Below are 21,447 nucleotides of genomic sequence, written 5' to 3'. Positions count from 1 at the left end.
CCCAAGATAGAACACAGATCACAGACTGCATGCCATGGCAGGGTTAGCCACTCTGTGTAAAATATGGCTCTAGGTGATTCGGTCATGTTGACTAATGTCACCAAAAATGGGCATGGGTAGTTACTGGTGATAAGTGGATTGAGGATCCGGCCTACTCTCACCTATGATAGGGACCCTTGGTAACAGGTGGGAGGGATATATGTGCCCCTATTGGCCAGTTTGTGCCCGCCATAAAGCCCAGCATCCCTGGGCCAATAAGCTACTGGCTGGCCAGTGTCTAGTTGCCCAGTCTGGGTTACCTGAGATAGCTCTGTTTAGTGAAAACTGGATGTAAAACCAACCAACTTGCCAAGCATGAACTGAGAATTGCTATGTTTAATGTAGGTTCACTGACAAGACACAGCTTGGAAGTGGATGACATGATGATACAGAGGAAGTTGGACATCCTATGTATCCAAGAGACGAGATGGAAGGGCAATGCAGCAAAGCCACTTGGCTTGGGATCCAGACTCTACTACTCAGGTGGGGGGCAGGCTAGAAATGGTGTAGGAATTGTGGTGAGAGAGAGGCTTCAAAAGGCAGTGAGGGATATTATCAGAATTAATGACAGACTTGTGACAATCCGACTCCAGTGTAATGATAGGGCAGTATTCATAATCTGAGCATATGTTCCACAGCAGGGTTGTGATAGTGAGGAAAAGAATGCATTCAGAAAGCAGTTGCAGGACCTACTAGATAAAGCAGGACAACATGAATTGGTGTTGATAATGAGTGACTTGAAAGCACATATCAGGACAGACAGTGCAGGATATGAGGACTGCCTGGGTCCACATGGGTGGGGTAACAGGAATAAAGAAGGAGAAGCCATTCTAGACTTCTCTCTGGCAAATGTCTTGATAGTAGCCAACACATGGTTCAGAAAGAGAGACAGTCACAAGATCACATATATTTATATCTTTCTGGCGTATATTGTGAGGCATGTTTAAGCTCTTAGATTACTTGCATATGTATTTGGTGACACTGTACAGGCCACTCCTAAATAGCCTTGCTCTTGGTCAAAACTACCATTTGGATAATAATAACATTACTCAATAGAATTGGACTCCCTTTGTAAGGGCCTTATAGTAGCTGATGAGAAGGAGTTGGTGGCAGTGGCAACTACCTTATAGTATGGGCAAAAGGGGCATAGCTTAGTAAACCTTTGCCAGCCTTTCCCGTGTGTGTGTGTGGTTTGTATGTCAATCATATTTCAGTCTGCATTTGTCAGCTACTTGGGCAGGGACACAAAGCACTGGTTCGACAGAAAGGGTGCTGGAAGTCTTGGCTTGGCCCCTCAGCTGAGATCTTAACCCTATAGCTGTGCCTTTCGGGTGTCTTATTGGGGATCTAGAGAAAGAGGGAGAAACTAGCCCCAGACTGACTGTGATCTCTATGAACTCTTAAGGGAAATTGTACTTTACTGTGTGTGTGCTTGTAATCCTCCCTTTGTGTACATCCCTTACTGTTGTCAGTGGTGAGGATTGAGATTCTCGATTACTGGCCCAGTGCAGGAGCCATCACATCCTCTCTGATGTGATCTTTATTAAAAATATGACCTGATCTGAGTCTAACTTCCTAAGCTCCTAAAATCCCTATCAAGCTTCAAGTTGTTGAGTACATGACCCTTTCCTAGGCTGTTCCTGATAGAACCTAGTAATCAGCAAATTATGTCAGCATGTGCCCTGAAAATCACTCCCTATGTTAATTTTGTACATATCCTTCCACTTTCTGCTCCCTAACTGTAAATGCCAAATATTTTTGAGTCATCAGTGTAACTTCAAAATCTTAAACTTTTCAGGAATTTCTTGGCGTGATCCACCTTGTATTGCAAATTTTTTTCTTTCAGGACTTTAATTTTTAGATCTGACCCTCTCCATCTCATCATTCACCTGTATTGAGCTTACATCAGTACTTTGTTGAAATTTCATCTAATTTGCACTAATTTCCCTGTATTCCAAGTTCTCAAAAGATTTATTTTATTTTCATTTGTTAACAGAGGAAGTGTGTGACTGGTTGTAAAGGTTTTCAGCACAGACCTAGGGAGAAGAGCTTCATTGGTTCACCATGATATAAGATGAAATATAAATTGACACAAGTAAATGAAACATTAACATCATATTTGACAGTATAATATTGCAAAATGATAGCAGCACATTGAACTGGTTCGCATCACGTAAAAACATACTGAATAAATGTATATGCATTCACAATGATAAAATCACAATATCTTGTTGAAATTGGTTATATTATATACATTATATGCATTTATAGTGAAACAGATGAAACATGGATAAGCATGAATAAACACTTAGATGATTAAGTTATTCAGGCTACATTAGGGTAACCCCCCACCTTATGTGGGTGGGGTAGTAAATTAAAGGTATAACAGTGTTTGTTGTGGATAATAATTTCAAGAAGATGTCTTAGTGGTTATGGTGTTAACCTCCCATGCACAAGGTTCGATCCTTATATCCGACCAATGCCTGTTTGGAGTTTGCATGTTCTCCCTATGTCTCCATGGGGTTTCTCCCATGTCCGAAAAACATGCTGAGTGTTTCCATCTCAAACTCACCAATGAATGGAGCTGTGGGCAGCAGCACAGACTCTACATGGTGCCCTATAGGAGGAAGAGTTGTACAGACCAACCGCTTTGGGCATCTACTGTGGTGCGCAGTATCCCCAAGATAGAACACAGATCACAGACTGCATGCCATGGCAGGGTTAGCCACTCGGTGTAAAATATGGCTCTAGGGGATTCGGTCATGTTGACTAATGTCATCAAAATAGGCATGGGTATTTAATGGTGATAAGTGGATTGAGGATCCGGCCTACTCTCACCTATGATAGGGACCCTTGGTAACAGGTGGGAGGGATATATGTGCCCCTGTTGGCCAGTTTGTGCCCGCCATAAAGCCCAGCATCCCTGGGCCAATAAGCTACTGGCTGGCCAGTGTCTAGTTGCCCAGTCTGGGTTACCTGAGATAGCTCTGTTTAGTGAAAACTGGATGTAAAACCAACCAACTTGCCAAGCATGAACTGAGAATTGCTATGTTTAATGTAGGTTCACTGACAAGACACAGCTTGGAAGTGGATGACATGATGATACAGAGGAAGTTGGACATCCTATGTATCCAAGAGACGAGATGGAAGGGCAATGCAGCAAAGCCACTTGGCTTGGGATCCAGACTCTACTACTCAGGTGGGGGGCAGGCTAGAAATGGTGTAGGAATTGTGGTGAGAGAGAGGCTTCAAAAGGCAGTGAGGGATATTATCAGAATTAATGACAGACTTGTGACAATCCGACTCCAGTGTAATGATAGGGCAGTATTCATAATCTGAGCATATGTTCCACAGCAGGGTTGTGATAGTGAGGAAAAGAATGCATTCAGAAAGCAGTTGCAGGACCTACTAGATAAAGCAGGACAACATGAATTGGTGTTGATAATGAGTGACTTGAAAGCACATATCAGGACAGACAGTGCAAGATATGAGGACTGCTTGGGTCCACATGGGTGGGGTAACAGGAATAAAGAAGGAGAAGCCATTCTAGACTTCTCTCTGGCAAATGTCTTGATAGTAGCCAACACATGGTTCAGAAAGAGAGACAGTCACAAGATCACATACAAGAGTAGCCAACATGCAACTCAGGTAGACTTCCTCCTAGTAAGGAAAAAGGACTGGGGTAGAATCCATGATTGCAAAGTCATCCCCAGTGAAACAGTCAGCCCATAGCATAAACCATTAGTTGCCACAATCAGCTGCAAACAGTGGTCAGAGAAGGCTTGAAGGTCAACAGAGACCTGGCTGAAGACCTGGAAGTCGACTGGAGAGAAAGTACAGTAGTTCAAGGAATTACTGAGGGCTCTAGCACCCCAAGAAGAGGAGGAAATAGGTGGAGTTGAAGAGGTGTGGCAGCGCCTAAAACAGCATGTGTTAGGACTACAGAAAAGATATGCGGCCGAGCCATATATGGAAATAAGGTACATAAGGAAAGCTGGTGGTGGAATGCAGAAGTCCAGGAAGTCATCAAAAGAAAGGAGGAGTGCAGGAAGAAATGGGAGATATAAAAGACTGACCAAGCTAGGAAGGACTACTCGTTGCCTAACAAAGAAGTTGCATTAGCAAAGAATCGGGCATCAGAAGCACTCTACCAACATCTGGAAAGTGACTCAGTAAAGGGCACAAAGACACTATATCAGGTTGCAAGGCAAAGACAGAAAGATAGAAGATAGTCAGACACCCTTTATAAGGTTAGGCCAGCAACAACCTGCTTACCAGTCCACAGGACATCAAAGGCAGATGGAAGGAGTATTTCCAGTGGCTTCTGAATGAAGAAGACCCCACAGAAGCTGTACTGCCCCAGAAACAGCCTACAATTAGAGAAGAAGAGGAGCCCACCTTAGAATAAGTACGAACAGCACGAAGGAAGATGAAGTCAGGAAAAGCAGCAGGCTCAGATGAGGTGACAGCAGATATGATAAAGATGCTGGGTGAGATGGAGAAATGGCTCCTGTGGGTACTAACAGCAGTGTGGAGAGAAAGGCATATCCCAGATGACTGGAGAATAAGCATACGTGTGCCAGTGTACAAGAACAAAGGGGACAGCCACAACTGTGGGCAGTATAGAGGGATCAAACTCCTACCACACTGCATGAAAGTTCTGAAGAGAGTGATTGATAAACAGATGCACAGATTAGTAAACTGTAAGATGGGAGGTGAACAGTTTGGATTCAGATCAGGATGCAGCACAATTGACCCAATGTTTGCATTGAGACAGATACTTGAGAAGAAGCTAGAAATGAGGACAGAGTCCAACTGGGCATTTTTAGACTTGGAGAAGGCATATGACAAGGTCCCACAAAAGCCAATCTGGGCAGTACTGAGGTGGTTTGAAGTCCTGGAAACATTGGTAGAATTAGTGCAGGCTATGTCCAAGGACCCAGTGACTCAAGTACAAACAGTGTTCGGCTTCATAGAGGGGTTCCTAGTGGGAGTGGGTGTACACCAGGGTTCAGCTCTGAGCCCACTGCTGTTCATACTGGTGATGGACTACATTAGCAAACAGGTTGGAGAGGACAGATCAACAAAGCTGCTGTATGCAGATGATGTAGCAGTACAGGCAGACTCTGCGCTAGAACTTCAGGAAAGGATAGGAGAATGGAATGCAAATCTGATTAAACCAAGCACAGATAAGACTGTGGTAATGGCAGCAAATTGGGGAAATCAGAAGAAGCTGAGAATAGAGATAGAAGGGAAGATAGTGGAAGAGGTAAACAGCTTTCAGGTATCTGGGAGGGGTGGTTGAGGAGAAAGGTAGTCTGAATTAAGAGGTCAAAGCTAGAATCAGAGGGGCTGCAGCCAACTGGCATAGAGTGTCAGGTGTAGTCCATGACAGAAGAATGCCAAAGAAGCTGAAAAGCAAGGTGTACAAGACAGTGGTGCGACCAGTACTACTGTACGGTACAGAAACCTGGGCAGTAAAGGCAGAACAGTTGAAGAAGCTAGAGTTGATAGAAACGAAGTGCTTGAGAAAGGTGGTAGGATGCACACTGTGGGACAGACAAAGAAATTAGGACATAAGAGCAGAAGCCAAAGTAGCTCCAATTGCAGGAAAGATCAAAGAGAACAGATTATGGTGATTAGGGCACATGTGTAGAAAAGCAGAAGACAGTCTGGTGAGGAAGTTTTGGGACAGACAGGAAGAAGGTAAGAGGAGGCAAGGATGTTCAGCAAAGAGGTGGGTGGATTGTGTGAAAGAAGATCTGCAACAATCAGGCATGAGTATTGAAGAAGGCAGGAGTGTGGCACTGAATCGAGAGAGCTGGCGACAGTTAACATGATACCCTGAGCCCATGTAGAAAAAATGTGGAAAAAAGGGGGCTGATGATGAATAGTTTCAAGAAGTATTAGTTGAGTAAAGAGTACAACAGTAGTTACAAGAGACTTAAACTATATATATTTTCTTTATGATTGAATCTTCACTTCTATCCCTGATGTTCTTTTGAAGCTGTTCATATTCACATAAGTGCTAGTTTGTCCATATCCTCTCTATTTTGCCCTAGTCCATCTGTAACTGCACAGTTGTAAATGCATGGTCTAAAGTAGAAATAGGGATGGTATTCAAAGATTCATTAATGTGAGCATGCCCATTTGTTACAGTGACTTTATCATTCAAAAGAGTTGGTAGCTGTAAAAAAAAAACGGTTTATCTGTCTCTAGGTAACTACAAAATCCTATGCAGGTTTATTGTGCCAGTTGTGTATATATGCTTTCTAAAAAAACAACTCTGAAGTGTATATGCTATGGGGATCCAAATGTACATTGTTCATTACACACATCAAATTCCAGTCTCCTGCCCACATTGCTATCCTTTCTTGATTGACTAACCGTTCTGTCATGAGCCATGTTAATTCCAGTTGTTTCATCCCTGTGGGCAAATAAACTTTTGTAGGTGGCGTTTTGTCCTTTCTTAAATTCCAGCTGTTAGTTGTGTGCCTGCTTTTTTCTGCAGTAATTCAAATGGGGTTTCTGTCTTAATGGTTGTAACTCTCCCTCTGCCATTCGACCTATACACAGAAAGTGGTCAGACCATTTTTCCAAGTTTTATGTTTGAGATGCTCTAAATCTACCAGATGAGTGTCATGCATCTGAAGTCTAAACTTCCTTACATAGTTAGATAATTTACACCTTTTAATGTAGCTCCTTAGAAATTTTACATTCTAAGAAAATAAAACATTTTCTCCCCATTTAATATATGTATTTTATCAAATTTCTGTTGATCATCTTTTTTTGTCGAGGGATTAATTAATCAATTACAGTTCGATCCACTGCTGAAGCCATTTCTGATCCCTGATCTTAAATAACTTTTAGTGCTAAACCGTAGATTTATATAACCTTTAAACCCAAATTCAGAATGCAACATTTAAGCAATAACCCACGCCTGGGTGTGGGTAATGCTAGATTTACCCACAGTTGGTGTGGTCACGAGGGCGAAGCCCGAGTGGCCAAACAAAGACAACCGTGGGTAAATCCAGCATTACCCACACCCAGAAGTGGGTTATTGCTATTATACAATGACATTATTTAAGGAAAAAAAATACTTACTTTTCTTAAATAATGGCATTGTATAATGCCTCTGTGCTGCCCTTCCGCAGCTGTCTGGTATTTTCTGGCAGTTCTGATGTACTGCGCATGCATATGCTTACGCAGTACATCAGAGCTGTATGTGGACGTAACGGAGAAAGGAAGATCTCTGTTGCTTTTTTTTTTTTTTTTTTTTTAATATATAAAGTGTCTCTCTATATTAAACTTGTTTAACATAGCGAGATTACAGCAAGGGAGCTCTTACGTTCTCCGTTGCTACCAAAAACACAAAAAAATCAAGACTTATACTAATGGAAAAATTCCGGGCAACCAGACCTTTTTCCAGTAGTATAAGTATGATTTACAGTGGGCACGCTGACCAATCAGCGTGCACGTTTGGAATATTAATGGGGGGGTCATTGTATAATAAAACATAACCAACAGTCTGTTTTACAGAATTCAGCTGATCACAACAGATTAACCATTTTGTGTGTACCTTTTCCTGTACCTTCTTCCACTTAGGAGGCAAAAACCTGTGAACTGGCATGGTACCAAGACAGCTTGACTCGGCAGTAGAGCTGATCCATTGAGAACTTTGTGCCACCCCAGTTTCTGCATCTTGCATGTCTTCCCTGAATATCTTTCCCCATATAATTTATTGCAAGTATGTTCCTTTCCAAATCATTTTTATATACTTCTTACTTAATGGTACTACCTTTTGCATTTCTTAATTTTGGCTTCATTTTATTTATTAATTTATTTAAAACTATCCAGCTTTAGTAAATTATTATATAGTTTGGCTAGTAGAAGAACTTCAGACACCCCGTTCAGGTTGTCACTCAGTCTGCATTCATTAAGTGCTATTTTCAGCTCAAGCAGAGTGCTTTAAAACTCCTATCTGGACTCGTATGCCAGCCATGCATAGTAATCTTTTGTGCATTTAAGGGCAGCAACTTAACTTTTGTACTTGTCAGTGTTGAAAATGGCCATGAATGCAAATAATTACAATTTGTATCAGATTCCTGTTGCATTGTAGTCAAGTAACCATCAAGATGTAATCCAGTGTGTAATTGCAGATTTTTTTTTTCTTGCAGATCTACACCTTGCACACACTAGCAGCGTCTCTTTCTGCATGTATTTACCAGTGTCTGTGTGACAGCCACAGTTACAGGTAATAGTGAAAAAAAATTAAATGATATCCCCATGAGTGTAAAAAAATGGAACATGTGATGCATAACTGTATTTTTGGCATGTATTTTTAAAGTTGCTAGTTTCCCTTTCCAGCAAAAAAAAAAAAAAAAAAAAATTAAACCATCTTTAATTCTCTGTTATTTCTGCTTTATTTATTTATTTTTTTCATTTTGGACTGAAACCTGAATCAGTCTGATGGGCACAAAACTACAATATACATAGAGGTGGATAAGCTAAGTAAGTAATTAGGATGGCAAGTAAATGTCATGTTGATAGTCATAGGTATGAGAGTAGATATCCTGAATCCATCTGGTTACTTTTCATGGGGCATATCTGGTCTGAATAGTACTAGACCTTATTTTATTAGAAATGTAGTGGATTTAATGGGAAAAACGCACGGTTAAATTCAGTGAGCTAGAACTTTTTGGGGTCTCGGACATAGTTAACACAAAATTTAACGTAGCTGGAGATGTTTATAATTGGTTCTGTACCAAATCTGTAGTAGCTGCACTTGAATGGACTGGTCAACAAGATTCAACAAGTGTACACTACACATACATTAATTGCATATCTTTTGCCAGTTACACAATTTAAAATGATGAAGGGGGAGCATACAGCATAATTTCCTAGGAGAGGAGTGGAGGGAGATTATTTTTTAATTTTATGTTTTTGTATAACACAGTAACTTCGTGTTAGCTTTTTCATCATTGGAAAATGGGATTACTTTGAGCCCTTTTTTATCTTTGCAAACTTGTGCTATGCAACTAAACTATGATGAAAAAAGCCCCTTGTATGGGATCACATTACCCTGGTCAACATTCCATAATGCACGTAGTGGATTAATGTAAAGGGAAGGAGTCGAGGGAAGCTGTCAGCAATTTTAAAAAAGGTACTGTTAAACATATCAATGTACCTACAGTGGGGAAGAACGTATTCACTGAGCAGACAGGATAATAATGAATAAAAGAGGAAACATGTTCTGTAAACTGAAGGGTTTATATATGTAGATGCTGGCATAAATGTCTGCTTGTACATACAGTTATTTAATGGAGGAAGTACCACATAGGATAAGGAAAAGGTCATACTGTTTGGTAGCATAATTTGTTTTAATTTGTAGCCAAGTAATTCTATGTGGGCATGGTCCTTCTTCACTGGACATGTGAGTATAAATAATGCATCTGTACAGGCAAAAGATTTGATAGTAAAGTAATGCTTGTTAGACCAACATTGCTAGTATACCACATTTTAGACACAGAATAGCAGATAGTCCTGGATTTCCAGTATTGGAACAAAGGTTTATTTGTAGCCCCCCTCCTACCCCACCCCTAGTAGCTAACAGTTGGATAAATCCATTTTGCTCCCTCTTCAATTGGTCATTTAAAAATCTGAAGACCCCCCCCCTTGCAATTTAAGGCTTTTTTGGCTCACTTTCATGCTACACCTTCACCAGTGGCTAAAGGGCATACACAGTTCTGTGAGCCTCAGCCATTCAGATCTCAGAATTTTCCATATTCATTGCTTTACCAGACGGTGTACAGTTATCAGACAGGCCATAAAATCAGTACCTTCAGTTGTACTATTTTTCGCAATTTTGTGTTAAAGTTGTTACTTTTACTCATGCTTAGGTCCACTGACCGACTTAATCCTTGTTCATTGATTGGCAGTGTTAGAATCTGTCTGCTGGGTGGATGACTTGGAGGGTTTATCAAAACTTTAAGTGAATTTAAGTGTAAGACGAGTGTGGAGACCGCACCTGAGGCCTTCTTTTCAAAATACAGTGTACTTTGTCTAGTTTATCTTTTTGCTTTTTGTTTTTTTCCTTTTTATCCCATACCTTCCCCTCCAATGGGGCTGGTGAAGTTCTGCTGCATTCCTTTTGGTAGTTGCACCCCCCCCCCCAGGAGATACTGACTTTAACATCATCCTTCATTTATGTAGCCAGGGGGAATGGATTACAAAGAAAGGTATTTGTTTGCTTATCTTACTCCACATTCCTATATTGTAGCCTGTTTTCACAGACAGGGGATTCATGCTTTGGTCTTTGCCAAGGTGTGCCCCAACTGTTGATGGAACCTCAAGCCTTCCCCTGGGATGGGAGAGCTGATGTAAGCTAACTGAATTTGGGATGCCTGCATTGCATTGAATCATTAGCCGCCAGGGTTGCAGAGCCAGTATTTTATAGGGGATCTGCTGCTTGTTTTGGATCTTGCTGTCTTTTTTTTATAGCTTAGCAGGCTTCATCTTTAAACTTTAAAGCTGAATTGTCCTTACTTGTATTCACTTATACAGTTCTTGACATTGAAGTAGTCTCTGAAGGGTTGGCTGCTCATCTGGAAACTACATTGCTTTGACATTTTTATAGCACAGAGGAGATGCTTTTTGTGAAATTTTACTTTAGCTAGGAGCAGTTCTTTTAGTACTGCAAGCTCTGGTGACCTCCTGAAATCAAAATTAATTTTGATATGGTTGAGCAACCAGTGTTGTGGCACTTCAGCAACAAGAAAGAATCCCTTCTGCCAGCTGTGTAAGTGATTCTGCTGTTGAAGAAGAGAACAGCTAATTGTCCCAGTTTGGTGGCATCTACTTACTAGGAAATATTAAATATCCATCTGATGTTGTCATTTTCATTCTTCATCACATGGGTTCAGATCCGATCCTCAGATCTGACTCAGCCACATACTTCAGACTTCGGATCCAGCTCTTGAACTCCTCCCTCTACCCATAATGCCTTAGTCTGTCCCCATAACCTCATATCTTGTTCGCTGCTCTTGTGCTCAGATGCAAGTTCCTCTCAAGTGAAATATAGTGGTTTGTTGCAAGTTAATATTTTTTTTGCTGTCTAAAAAATTTCCTCAAATTATTCCTTTCAAATTCTATCTTCCCTCTTAGTTTTTTGCAGGGGTTAGAATTTCCTACTATTCTCGAATAGTGTTTATTTCATACCTTAGCTGGTATTGCTTTACCCTTTAATTAGGGTATTTTCTTTAAATTCCCAATGTTGGTAAGTTCTACCTTTTTTGTCTCCCCTATCAGAAAAAAAAATCTTATTATTTTTCTTAACTGTATTGTTTGTTACTAAACTAATTTCTGTACCGTTTGCTGTTTATGCTGCCTGTTACTAATGATACCCTGGGATTGGAGCAGGTCCTGGAGATGTTTGGGTCAGGATAGACTCAGATGTTAGATCCATCCTTGCCCCTCAGAGCCTTAACCCTGGAGAGTTCAAGTCCAGTTCCATCCTCAAGGCATAGATCTGAGAGTGGTCGTGATCTGCCTGTGCTGGGAGCTTCTGCTCTGGTTCAGAGGGTTGCGGCTTCTCCAGATCTGTCTGCCTTCAAGATCGTGGAAAGGGCATTTTCTCTTTCTTGAGGGACAGTATTCTCATTCTTATGTTCCTGTCCCCCCAGTCTCTTGTTTACTGTGAGCTCTGAGTTGATCAGGCTTACTCCACAGGGACAGCCAGTTCCAACAAGTTTTCAAGCAGTTCCTCTAGAGCAACTCACTCTCTCTTCTGATACCTCCCTGTGAACATCACACAGAGGAAATAATTCGGAGGAGAATGTGTAAGAGGAGGCACATAGACTACCCACTGGAGTCCCTCATGGAGGATACTGATTTTGAAGAAGACTGTCCCCCCAGATCACTACTGGGTGATATCTCTTTTGAGACACATTAGATTCTCAGACAAAAAGGTGGTTAGTCTTCCAACAAACCCTCGCCAGAAAAATCAGTATTTTTGGAAGCTTTTCATGGACCCCTTTAAATCTTCCTTTGTCACTGCCGCCTGTTGACGAATCTTCCTTTTTTGGTCCCAAAGTAAGAGAGAGACTATCACGGAGTGAGAAGGACGGAAAGACCTTTTTGCTCTGGGCATACATTTTTCCACCCCCCCAGAGACCCTATTCCAGGAACCAGAGGGGAGGAAATTTGTGGTTCAATTAGTCCCAAGGATCTCTTCATGACGCTCATGATGAGCAATCCACCTGGGGCAGAGGGGACAACTCATCCAAAAGATGCCCCTTTAGGGGCAGAGGGGGTCTGTGCAACCAGGGCACTAGAGATTCCTTCTCGGGCCGACACTATCAGCGCTCATGAACAGCGGCCCAATTGCTTTCCTCTGGAACTAGTTAGGGGTAATTTTTCCCTGCACCTACATAACAGATGCATGGGGGCAGAGAATAATATCCAGAGGCTATCATTTCCCATTCGATCTTACTCCCAGACCCATAAAACGCCTTCCCGATGTCCTACCCAGTCAGAGGGAGGCTGCAGCCTTAGAAATTGAAAAGCTGCTAAGAAAGAGTCATCCAGTCAGTCCCACCAGACCAGAGAGGATCCGGGTTTTACTCTAGGTTCTTTTTAGTGCCAAAAAAGACAGGGACTGGAGACCAATCCTGGATCTCAGCTTACTAAACAAATTCATAAAACCTCAAAAATTCTGGATGGTCACGGTACAGTCCATCCTCCCCTTTCTGGGGAAGGACAATTGGATGTGCTCTATAGACCTCCAGGACGTGTATTACCACAGAAAGATGGACAAATGCTCCTGGAGTTTTCTCCGCTTCCGGCTGGGAGCCAATCACTATCAGTTCAGGGTACTGCCCTTTGGTCTCCCGACAGCCCCCAGAGTGTTCACCAAATGTATGGCAGTCATAGTAGCTCACTTCTGACTACAAAGATTCCAGGTGTTTCCATACTTAGACAATTGGCTCCTTACCGCCACGACTAGGAATCTTCTCATTCTCAGTCTCTCATACACTCAAGGCCTTGCTCTTCACTTAGGTATCACTATCAACATGGACAAATCACAAATGTCTCCATCAAGAGCACTGGAATTCATTGGAGCAATCTTTGATGCAACATCCTGTCAAGCTTCCCTTCCTCCTCACAGGCTCTCGGAAATAAGAGGCCAGATTCAAGTCCTCCTCCCACAGACTTTTGTACCAGTACCCCTTGTACTACAGCTATTGGGATCTATGGCAGCAACCATTACTTTAGTTCCACTGGCGAGGTTGCACATGAGACTAGTACAGTGGCTCCTTTCATCACAATGGTCGATCTTAACCCACCCACTCGACCACGATATGCCTTACAAACCTTTGCAAAAAAGAAATGCTTTGGTTGATGAAGCCAGAATCAAATCTTTGATGTCGACCGTTCTGCCTTCCCCAGCCCAGGGTCATGGTGACCACGGATGCTTCCCTGTTGGGGGGGGGGGGCATTTCCAGGGAAAGGCAGTCCAAGGAACCTGGTCCCCCACGGTGGCCAATTTGCACATAAATGTCCTAGAATTGAGGGCAGTTCTCTTAGCGTTGCAAGCGTTCCACACATCCCTTCCTTCCGGGACAATTGCAATTCAATTGCACAAGATGTCAGTCGTCTGGTACATCAACAAAGCGGAACCATGTCTTACCCCATGTGTTGGGAAGCCATGAGAATTTGGCATTGGGTGATGGCTTCCAACCGCTTTCTCATAGCAACGCACATTCACAGGAGTTCCATTCTTATTGTGGACAATCTGAGCAGGAGCATTCTGATGCCTCATGAGTGGTCCCTCAGTCCTATAATAGCGGATCAGATATTCCACCATTGGAGCAGGCCTTGCTGCGACCTGTTTGCTTCTTCCCTAAACAACAAATGCAGAAGCTACTTTGCCCTGAATCCCCCTCAGGGGGAGTCACCGAGGGATGCTCTGATGCACGATTGGCCCCCGGGTCTGTTGTATGCCGTTTCCCCCATTTCCTCTCATCCTGAAATTCCTCCAGAAAGCTCAAAGGTTGAGAAGCAAAGTGATCCTCATTGCCCCTTATTGGCCCAGTCAAGTCTGGTTCCCTTTTCTGTGGCCTCATCTGATTCACACCCCGTGGATCCCAGATCAATCCCAAGGTCTGCTGTCGGATCAGGGACTGATTCACTCCAATTTCCACAGCCTCAAGTTCGTGGCTTGGTTTCTCCACTTCTGATGATTGCCAGGCTACCGGATATTTCATCTCCTTTTCACAAGATTCTTCTGGCTTCACACAAACCTTCCACTAGGAAAATTTATTCTAGTAAGTGGGCTAGATTCTCTAGATTGTCCAAAGATCATAACATAGACCCCTTTTCCATGCCTGTTCAGAAGATCCTACAATACCTGACTTCCCTAATACACGCACAAGCTTCAGCATCAACAATTACTGTGTATTTAGCAGCTATTGCAAATTTTCACAATGGAATTGACAATTCTTCTGTTACATCAGAAATGTCCAGTCATCCAAGATAATTAGAACACCATAAATTAAATAAAAACCAGGCCGTATAAAATCCAAGTATCTTCTTTTTATTAATAAACCAGATTTAGCACTTTTGGCTACCATATATAGCCTTCATCAGAATAACTTCCTATAAAACCATCTTCATTTTTATAAAAAAGTGTTAGCCAATCACCAAAGTCAATCAATCAACATGTTAATCACTAATTACACTCTGAAAACATTTGTTAAACTTTTTTTAAAAAATATATCTAGCTTTATTCTTATAAAACAATAAAATACCAAATAAACCTATTATAAATGAAGACTTGTATTTAAAACAATTTTATATAAGTTTTTTTTTCCATGTGTATATTTTATAACTGATTAGCTCTTTCCTGTAACACAGGAGCTATTGAGATGGTTTCATTTAAACCAGGGAGAAAACATGGCTGCTATTTTAAATTGCCATTGAGTTTCTCTCTTTTTTTAACAGAGTTTTAAGTTATTCTAATGAAGGCTATATGTTGTAGCCGAAAGCGCTAAATCTGGTTTATTAATAAAAAGAAGATACTTGGATTTTATACGGCCTGGTTTTTATTTAATTTATGGTGTTCTAGTTATATTGGGTGATTGGACTTTTCTGCGTATTTTTTACACCCAACAACTGGGCTGTATAACATGGAGATGGAGACAGAGCAGAATAAAGACATTTCCGGTCAGGTCATTTCAGGGCCTGATTCTACGGTAAGTTCGGAGTTGTGTCTGCTAAAATTAGAAGTCTCCCAGTTGAAAGGAGAGCTGGGATGGCTGGTGAGTGTATTTTCCAGCCTTCAAAACAGTTTATTGCAGTCTACAAATGTTTGCTCACATTCGGAGATGGGTGAGGAGCCGAACGTCTTGGTTGTCATGGATATATGCAACAGTGAGGAAGGAGCGTTGACTGATTGTGTGACTGATGTTTCACATACCCAGGGGAAGAAACAGAAATGTAATGGCGCTACTACGAGGGGACGGTGTCTTTCTGATGGTGCGGACATGAATCAGAGTAAAAATAAGTCCCAGGACAAACGTTTTTGGTAAAAAGGGAAATATGGCGGTTTCCACTTCAGGTACTGTAAATTTTAACTTTCATAATGACCAGGAGAGACCCGGGAACTAGCAAACAAGGTACCGGTGGTAACACTCAATTGAAAGCTAGTAATTTAGCTGGTATTACCATATTACCAGCTAAATTTAGCTGGGTTAGCGCAGAGACAGATGAATATGGGGGGAATACAATGGGTATTGCCCTGTGTCACAGAGAATGAACAAACACAAGGGAATGAACCAATACCAGTAGAGGGTAGACAAAAAATAGTGAATACGGTGGATGGGTTTACTGTATATAACTATACAGAACAGACTATTACAAATACCCATTGTCACCTTTTTTCTAAGGGAATTACATTTGTACCCCAAACTAAAGCTAGTCTGGTAGATAATATTACAGAATTATTTATACACAAGAAAATTAAATTTTGACATTTTCAGAGGACATGTATAACCAAGTTGGTAGTGGGGATACACCACATAAAAACAGTGTGTACAAACCCCCCCTCTTCATCCTTTAATTGACACCTTTGAAAAAGTAGTTTTGGAAGAAATATGAGATTCATGATAGTAATAAAAAAAAAATAAGATGGAATTTAAGTAAAGATGAGTACAACCTCTTGATGAAACTGAGGAAAGATGAGGCTACAAGGATCATGACCCCTGATAAAGGGGGAGGTGTGGTACTATACAGAGCTACTGATTATTCAGATGAAATGCAAAATGCATTATTTAACGAAGAAATGTATGTCATGGTTTCAGGGAATCAGATTGATATTTCCTATTCCCGAACCAATGCATATTTGGAGGAATATTTATTAAACAGAAGAATTGAAATAGATTTATACAATTTTCTGTATGTCAAGGACCCTAAAATTCCAATTTTTTTTTGGAATTCCCAAAATACACAAAACCATTGAAAAGCCACCATTTAAACCAATAGTGGCAGGTGGGGGTTCAAAGACCTGCCCTTTAGCAGTTTTAGTGGATTCTTGGGTAAAACATATAGTGCATAAAGGAGAACATCTAGTAAAGGATTCTTGGGGCATTGAAAAAGGAGAAATGGCAGGAAAATTGGATATTTCTTACCATCGATGTAAAAGACTTATTTACAGTGATACCCAAAAGGGAGGATTTGCAATTCTTTGAAGAGGCATTATTTTTCTATTCAAAACTAGGGCACAACAAGATTAACTCATGTTCAGGATTCTATGTGGGAAAGACAGAGTGAGCTCTTAGGAATAGAATATACGAACATGGAAATGACATTAAAAATAAAAAAGTAACAAGTGTATTATGCAAACGTTCACTGGTCTGTCCCCATTTTAATAAGTTCTCATTTGGTATTTTAGAACAGGTTAAACCTAACCCCAGGGGAGGTGACTGGAAAAAATCTGTTAAAAAAGAGAGAAACTCAATGGCAATTTAAAATAGCAGCCATGTTTCCCCCTGGTTTAAATGAAACCATCTCAATACCCCCTGTGTTACAGGAAAGAGCTAATCAGTTATAAAATATAAACACATACATACACACAGAAAAAAAACTTTTATATAAAAATGTTTTAAATACAAGTCTTCATTTATAATAGATTTGGTTAGCATTTTATTGTTTTATAAGAATAAAGCTGGATATATATATTTTTTAAAGTTTAACAAATGTTTTCAGAGTGTAATTAGTGATTGTTTGACTTTGGTGATTGGCTAACACTTTTTATAAAAATGAAGATGGTTTTGTAGGAAGTTATTCTGATGAAGGCTGTATGTTGTAGCCTAAATCACTAAGTCTGGTTTATTAATAAAAAGAAGATACTTGGATTTTATACGGCCTGGTTTCTCTTTAATTTATGGTCTTCTGTTATGTCACACCAACTGTGCAAAACCTTCACAAAAGGAGTATTACATGTTAAACCTTCTGTCAAGCCTCCTATAGAGCCTTGGGACTTGACATTGGTGCTTCAGTCATTAACAGGTCCTCCTTTCATGCCTTCTAACTCATGTGATATTAAATTTTTGTCATGGTAAACTTTACTTCTAGTAGCCCTTACCTCAGCGAGAAGACTATCTGAGTTGCAGGCCTTGAGTGTCAAGAGACCTTACTTGATTTTTCATAGGGAAAGTGCGTCCCTACATACTGACTCCTTTTTGTCCAAGGTCATTTTTGAGTTTTCCATTAATCAATCAGATGACCTACTGGTTTTCTTCCCTCATTATTCAAGTAGAGGGGAATATCTTTTGCATACCCTCGACGTTCATAGGCAACTTTATTTCTATTTGCACAAAACTAAATCTTTCAGAAAAACAGGTGGCCTTTGCAGGACCCAGATTGGGTAGGCCTGTCTCCAAAATGACTTTATCTTCTTGGCTCATAAATGCCATTACTTTCATCTGCCATCAGAACAAAGTGTTTGTACCTTCCAGAATAAAGGCTCACTGTACCTAGATCAATGGCTACTTAAGTGGCTTTTCATTCCAGAGGGTCTGTGGGTGACATCTGCGCAGCAGCTACTTGGGCAAGACCTCATACCTTTATCACTCATTACAAGTTGCACTTGGCCTCCAGGGGATGAGCATATTTTGGTTCTATGGTGCTCAGGAATGTCCTTCCTTAAGGGCCACCCAGGACTCAAATAGCTGGGGACTCTGTCCTAACAGTAAGGAATGAATAAAGATTTACAACATCAGATAAAGAAGTTATGTCTTACCATAACATTCCATCTGTGTTGTAGATCTTCATTCATTACTTCCTGCCCTCCTTCCCGCTGTCTGGACTCCTGGTGGACTTTATGACTTCTTTATTAGTTAAGGTATTTGCTCAGACAGAGCCTCCAAAATGTCTCTTATTACTTCTATACTATAATGGCAGGCAATCTAGATATGAAGAGACTATGAGAGGGGCATTTGGATAGGTCTTAGCTGAGAGTTTTTGGCTGGCGCGAGCTTGGTAATGGCAGTGTCGGTTCCGAGGATGGAAACGAAGTTCTAACAGTAATGAATAATTAAAGATCTACAACACAGATGGAACGTTGTGGTAAGACATAACTTCTTTTTATAGAAAATAAAGCAGGGTGGTAAAAAACAATCAAAATGAAGAAAAATAGAACCAGACCAATCGGTATCAAAAGGTGAACAGAAAGGTGTGGTTGAAACATACCAACGCAAAGCACTGGAAACACTTATGTTATCATTTAAACCTGGGGCAGCTTCTGCATTCAAAAAAAGCTGCCACTTCAATTCCCTTAGTTCTAAAAAAGCATCACGATCCCAAAAGAAACAGGTAACTTGTTCCAGTACAAAAAATCAAAACTTAGTAAAAGAAGGGCATTCCAAACTATGTTTCCCCAAAGCATTACGTACATCTCCGGTTTTAACAGGTGCTAAATGCTCCTTGATAAGGTCAGAGTTTCCTGCACATCTTTCCTATGTAGAAAGGGTGTCAGGAATTACAGAAAGCAACATAAACTACATAAGTAGAGTGGCAATCATAAAATTTTCTGACGATGATTTTGTAATTGCAATGTTTAAAAAAATAACTGTCCTCTGAAAATGAAGTTACAGATAATACAATGTCCACAGCTGTGCATACCCAATGGGTAAGCCGCAGTTTCAGCATTGTCCAACAGAAATTGTTCATTTTTATTCTCAAAGAAATGTCTTCGAGTCCGCGAACGTTTTACTGAAAATTCAGGTGCATTACGTAAGATGTGTCCAAGAAGCTTATCAGCAAAAATGGCCCAGTTGCTTTTGATTAACCTCCTGGTTAATTTTTGTGCATAAACATAACTTTTTAAGGAATTCACCTTCTTTGCGGAATAATTGATCATCAGAAATGAGTCTGGATAGTCTAATAAACTGTGTTAGAACAATGTTCTTTTTTATATGGAAGGGGTGTAGACTTGAAAAGTCTAATTATTTCTGAAAGTGGATTTTCTATACACATTTGAAGCCAGCGTGTTCTTTTCATTGTCAAGTACTAGTTCTACATCCAAGAACAAAACTTTACTGCCACAAACCTTACATGATAAACTTAAAGAAATCCAATAGTTCGTGATAGAGCCAAAACAAAATCATCCAGCTGTTCCTTTGTAACTTTCCACACACAAAAAAGTCATCAATATAGCAGCAGTAAAGGGCAGTGTTTTCAAACCCATGTACATATTTTAAAATCTCCTGTTACGAAGCACTCAGAACAAGGTTTGCAAATGCTGGGGCCATTTTTGACCCCATAGTTGCACGTGTCTATTGTCAATATATTAGTATAGGTCCTCACTTTTGAACATATTAACCTCGGTGTTACTTTTTCCAACCATTTTGACTGTAATTCCTGTAACATTGTTTATGCAGGGATTTGTGTGACTTGCAGTTATTTTTATGTTGGAAAGATGAATCGCAAACTTTCAGACCACATCAAAGAACATGATACTGCTATTAGATGAATCGCAAACTTTCAGATCACATCAAAGAACATTGTACTGCTATTAGAACCAAAAACAGTCACAACGTTTTGGCTAGACACTTCACAACTTGCCGTAAATTTGTTAACTTCCATTTTATTTTTTAGAGCAAGTTGATTTCTTTTTTGGGGACTACTCAGCTCTACTGGAGGTGAAAGAGCTTAGATGGCAGCGTCATTTGGGTGCTGAGTCCTCCCCAGGGTTAAATGAAGCCTCTAACTTAAAACGTGTACTCAGATGGTAACCGTGAGAATTGAATTCCATTATTATGTATTAAGGACTGCAGTAGTAAATATATTGTTTTTAGTTGTTTATTTCATAATTACTTATTAACTCTCTAGTATTACCCATTTGTTGAATATTTTATATATATTAGATCAGACAGACTTTTTTGCTATTAAGGTTTCCTGTTGAGGTACTTCCACCTTATGCATATGTATAAGTAATGAAACTTTCATAATTACCCTTCCATCATGGTTTAAGGGGTTGAACTGTGATTCTGGTTGGACTAGATTATTTCTGTTGTTTACTTACACTATTTTAACTCAGAACTTTCCACAGTTTACTTATTCTGAACAACTTCTTAAAGAACGAAAGCGTGCTCATTTACTGGTTCTACTTGCATTATTTTTGAGGATTGTTTTGGAAAGTTATTAACTTACTTTACGTTCCACAGATGCCTTCCGAAGTTTTATTATTTTGATACATTTCTTCACTAGTGTTCTCTCGGTTTTGTTTGCATATATCTATCTATCTATCAATATATATATATATATATATATATATATATATATCTATATATATCTATAAATATGTGTGTGTGTGTGTTTGCGTGTGAGTTTGTGCATATATGTATGTGTGTGTATGTGTTTGCATGTATGTATGTGTGTTTGCATATATGTGTGTGTGTGTGTTTGCATATATGTGTGTGTGTGTTTGCATATATGTGTGTGTGTGTTTGCATATATGTGTGTGTGTTTGCATATATGTGTGTGTGTGTGTGTTTGCATATATGTGTGTGTGTGTGTGTGTTTGCATATATGTGTGTGTGTGTGTTTGCATATATGTGTGTGTGTGTTTGCATATATGTGTATATGTGTGTGTGTTTGCATATATGTGTTTGCATATATGTGTGTGTGTTTGCATATATGTGTGTGTGTTTGCATATATGTGTGTGTGTTTGCATATATGTGTGTGTGTTTGCACGTGTGTGTTTGCATGTGTGTGTTTGCACGTGTGTGTGTTTGCACGTGCGTGTGTTTGCATGTGTGTGTGTTTGCATATATGTGTGTGTGTGTTTGCATATATGTGTGTGTGTGTTTGCATATATGTGTGTTTGCATATATGTGTGTGTGTGTGTT

The 21,447-nt window shown here is 40.2% G+C and overlaps 1 protein-coding gene across 1 annotated transcript in view; it reads left to right on the top strand.

The window, feature by feature from the left end:
- DMXL1 (Dmx like 1) overlaps positions 1 to 21,447 on the top strand; it is a 2,737,735-nt gene that overhangs the window by 1,505,535 nt on the left and 1,210,753 nt on the right. Inside the window, exon 27 of the mRNA XM_044059165.1 lies at positions 8,217 to 8,293. Within this exon, the coding sequence (XP_043915100.1) occupies positions 8,217 to 8,293 (77 nt within the window). The remainder of the gene's footprint in view (positions 1 to 8,216; positions 8,294 to 21,447) is intronic.

The sequence above is a fragment of the Protopterus annectens genome, chromosome 17.part0 (assembly GCF_019279795.1).
Source record: "Protopterus annectens isolate FY-2018-M chromosome 17.part0, PAN1.0, whole genome shotgun sequence".
NCBI classification, from domain to species: domain Eukaryota; kingdom Metazoa; phylum Chordata; order Ceratodontiformes; family Protopteridae; genus Protopterus; species Protopterus annectens.
The sequence above is the reverse complement of the archived record's forward strand: the minus strand, read 5'-3'. Positions and strand labels throughout refer to the sequence as shown.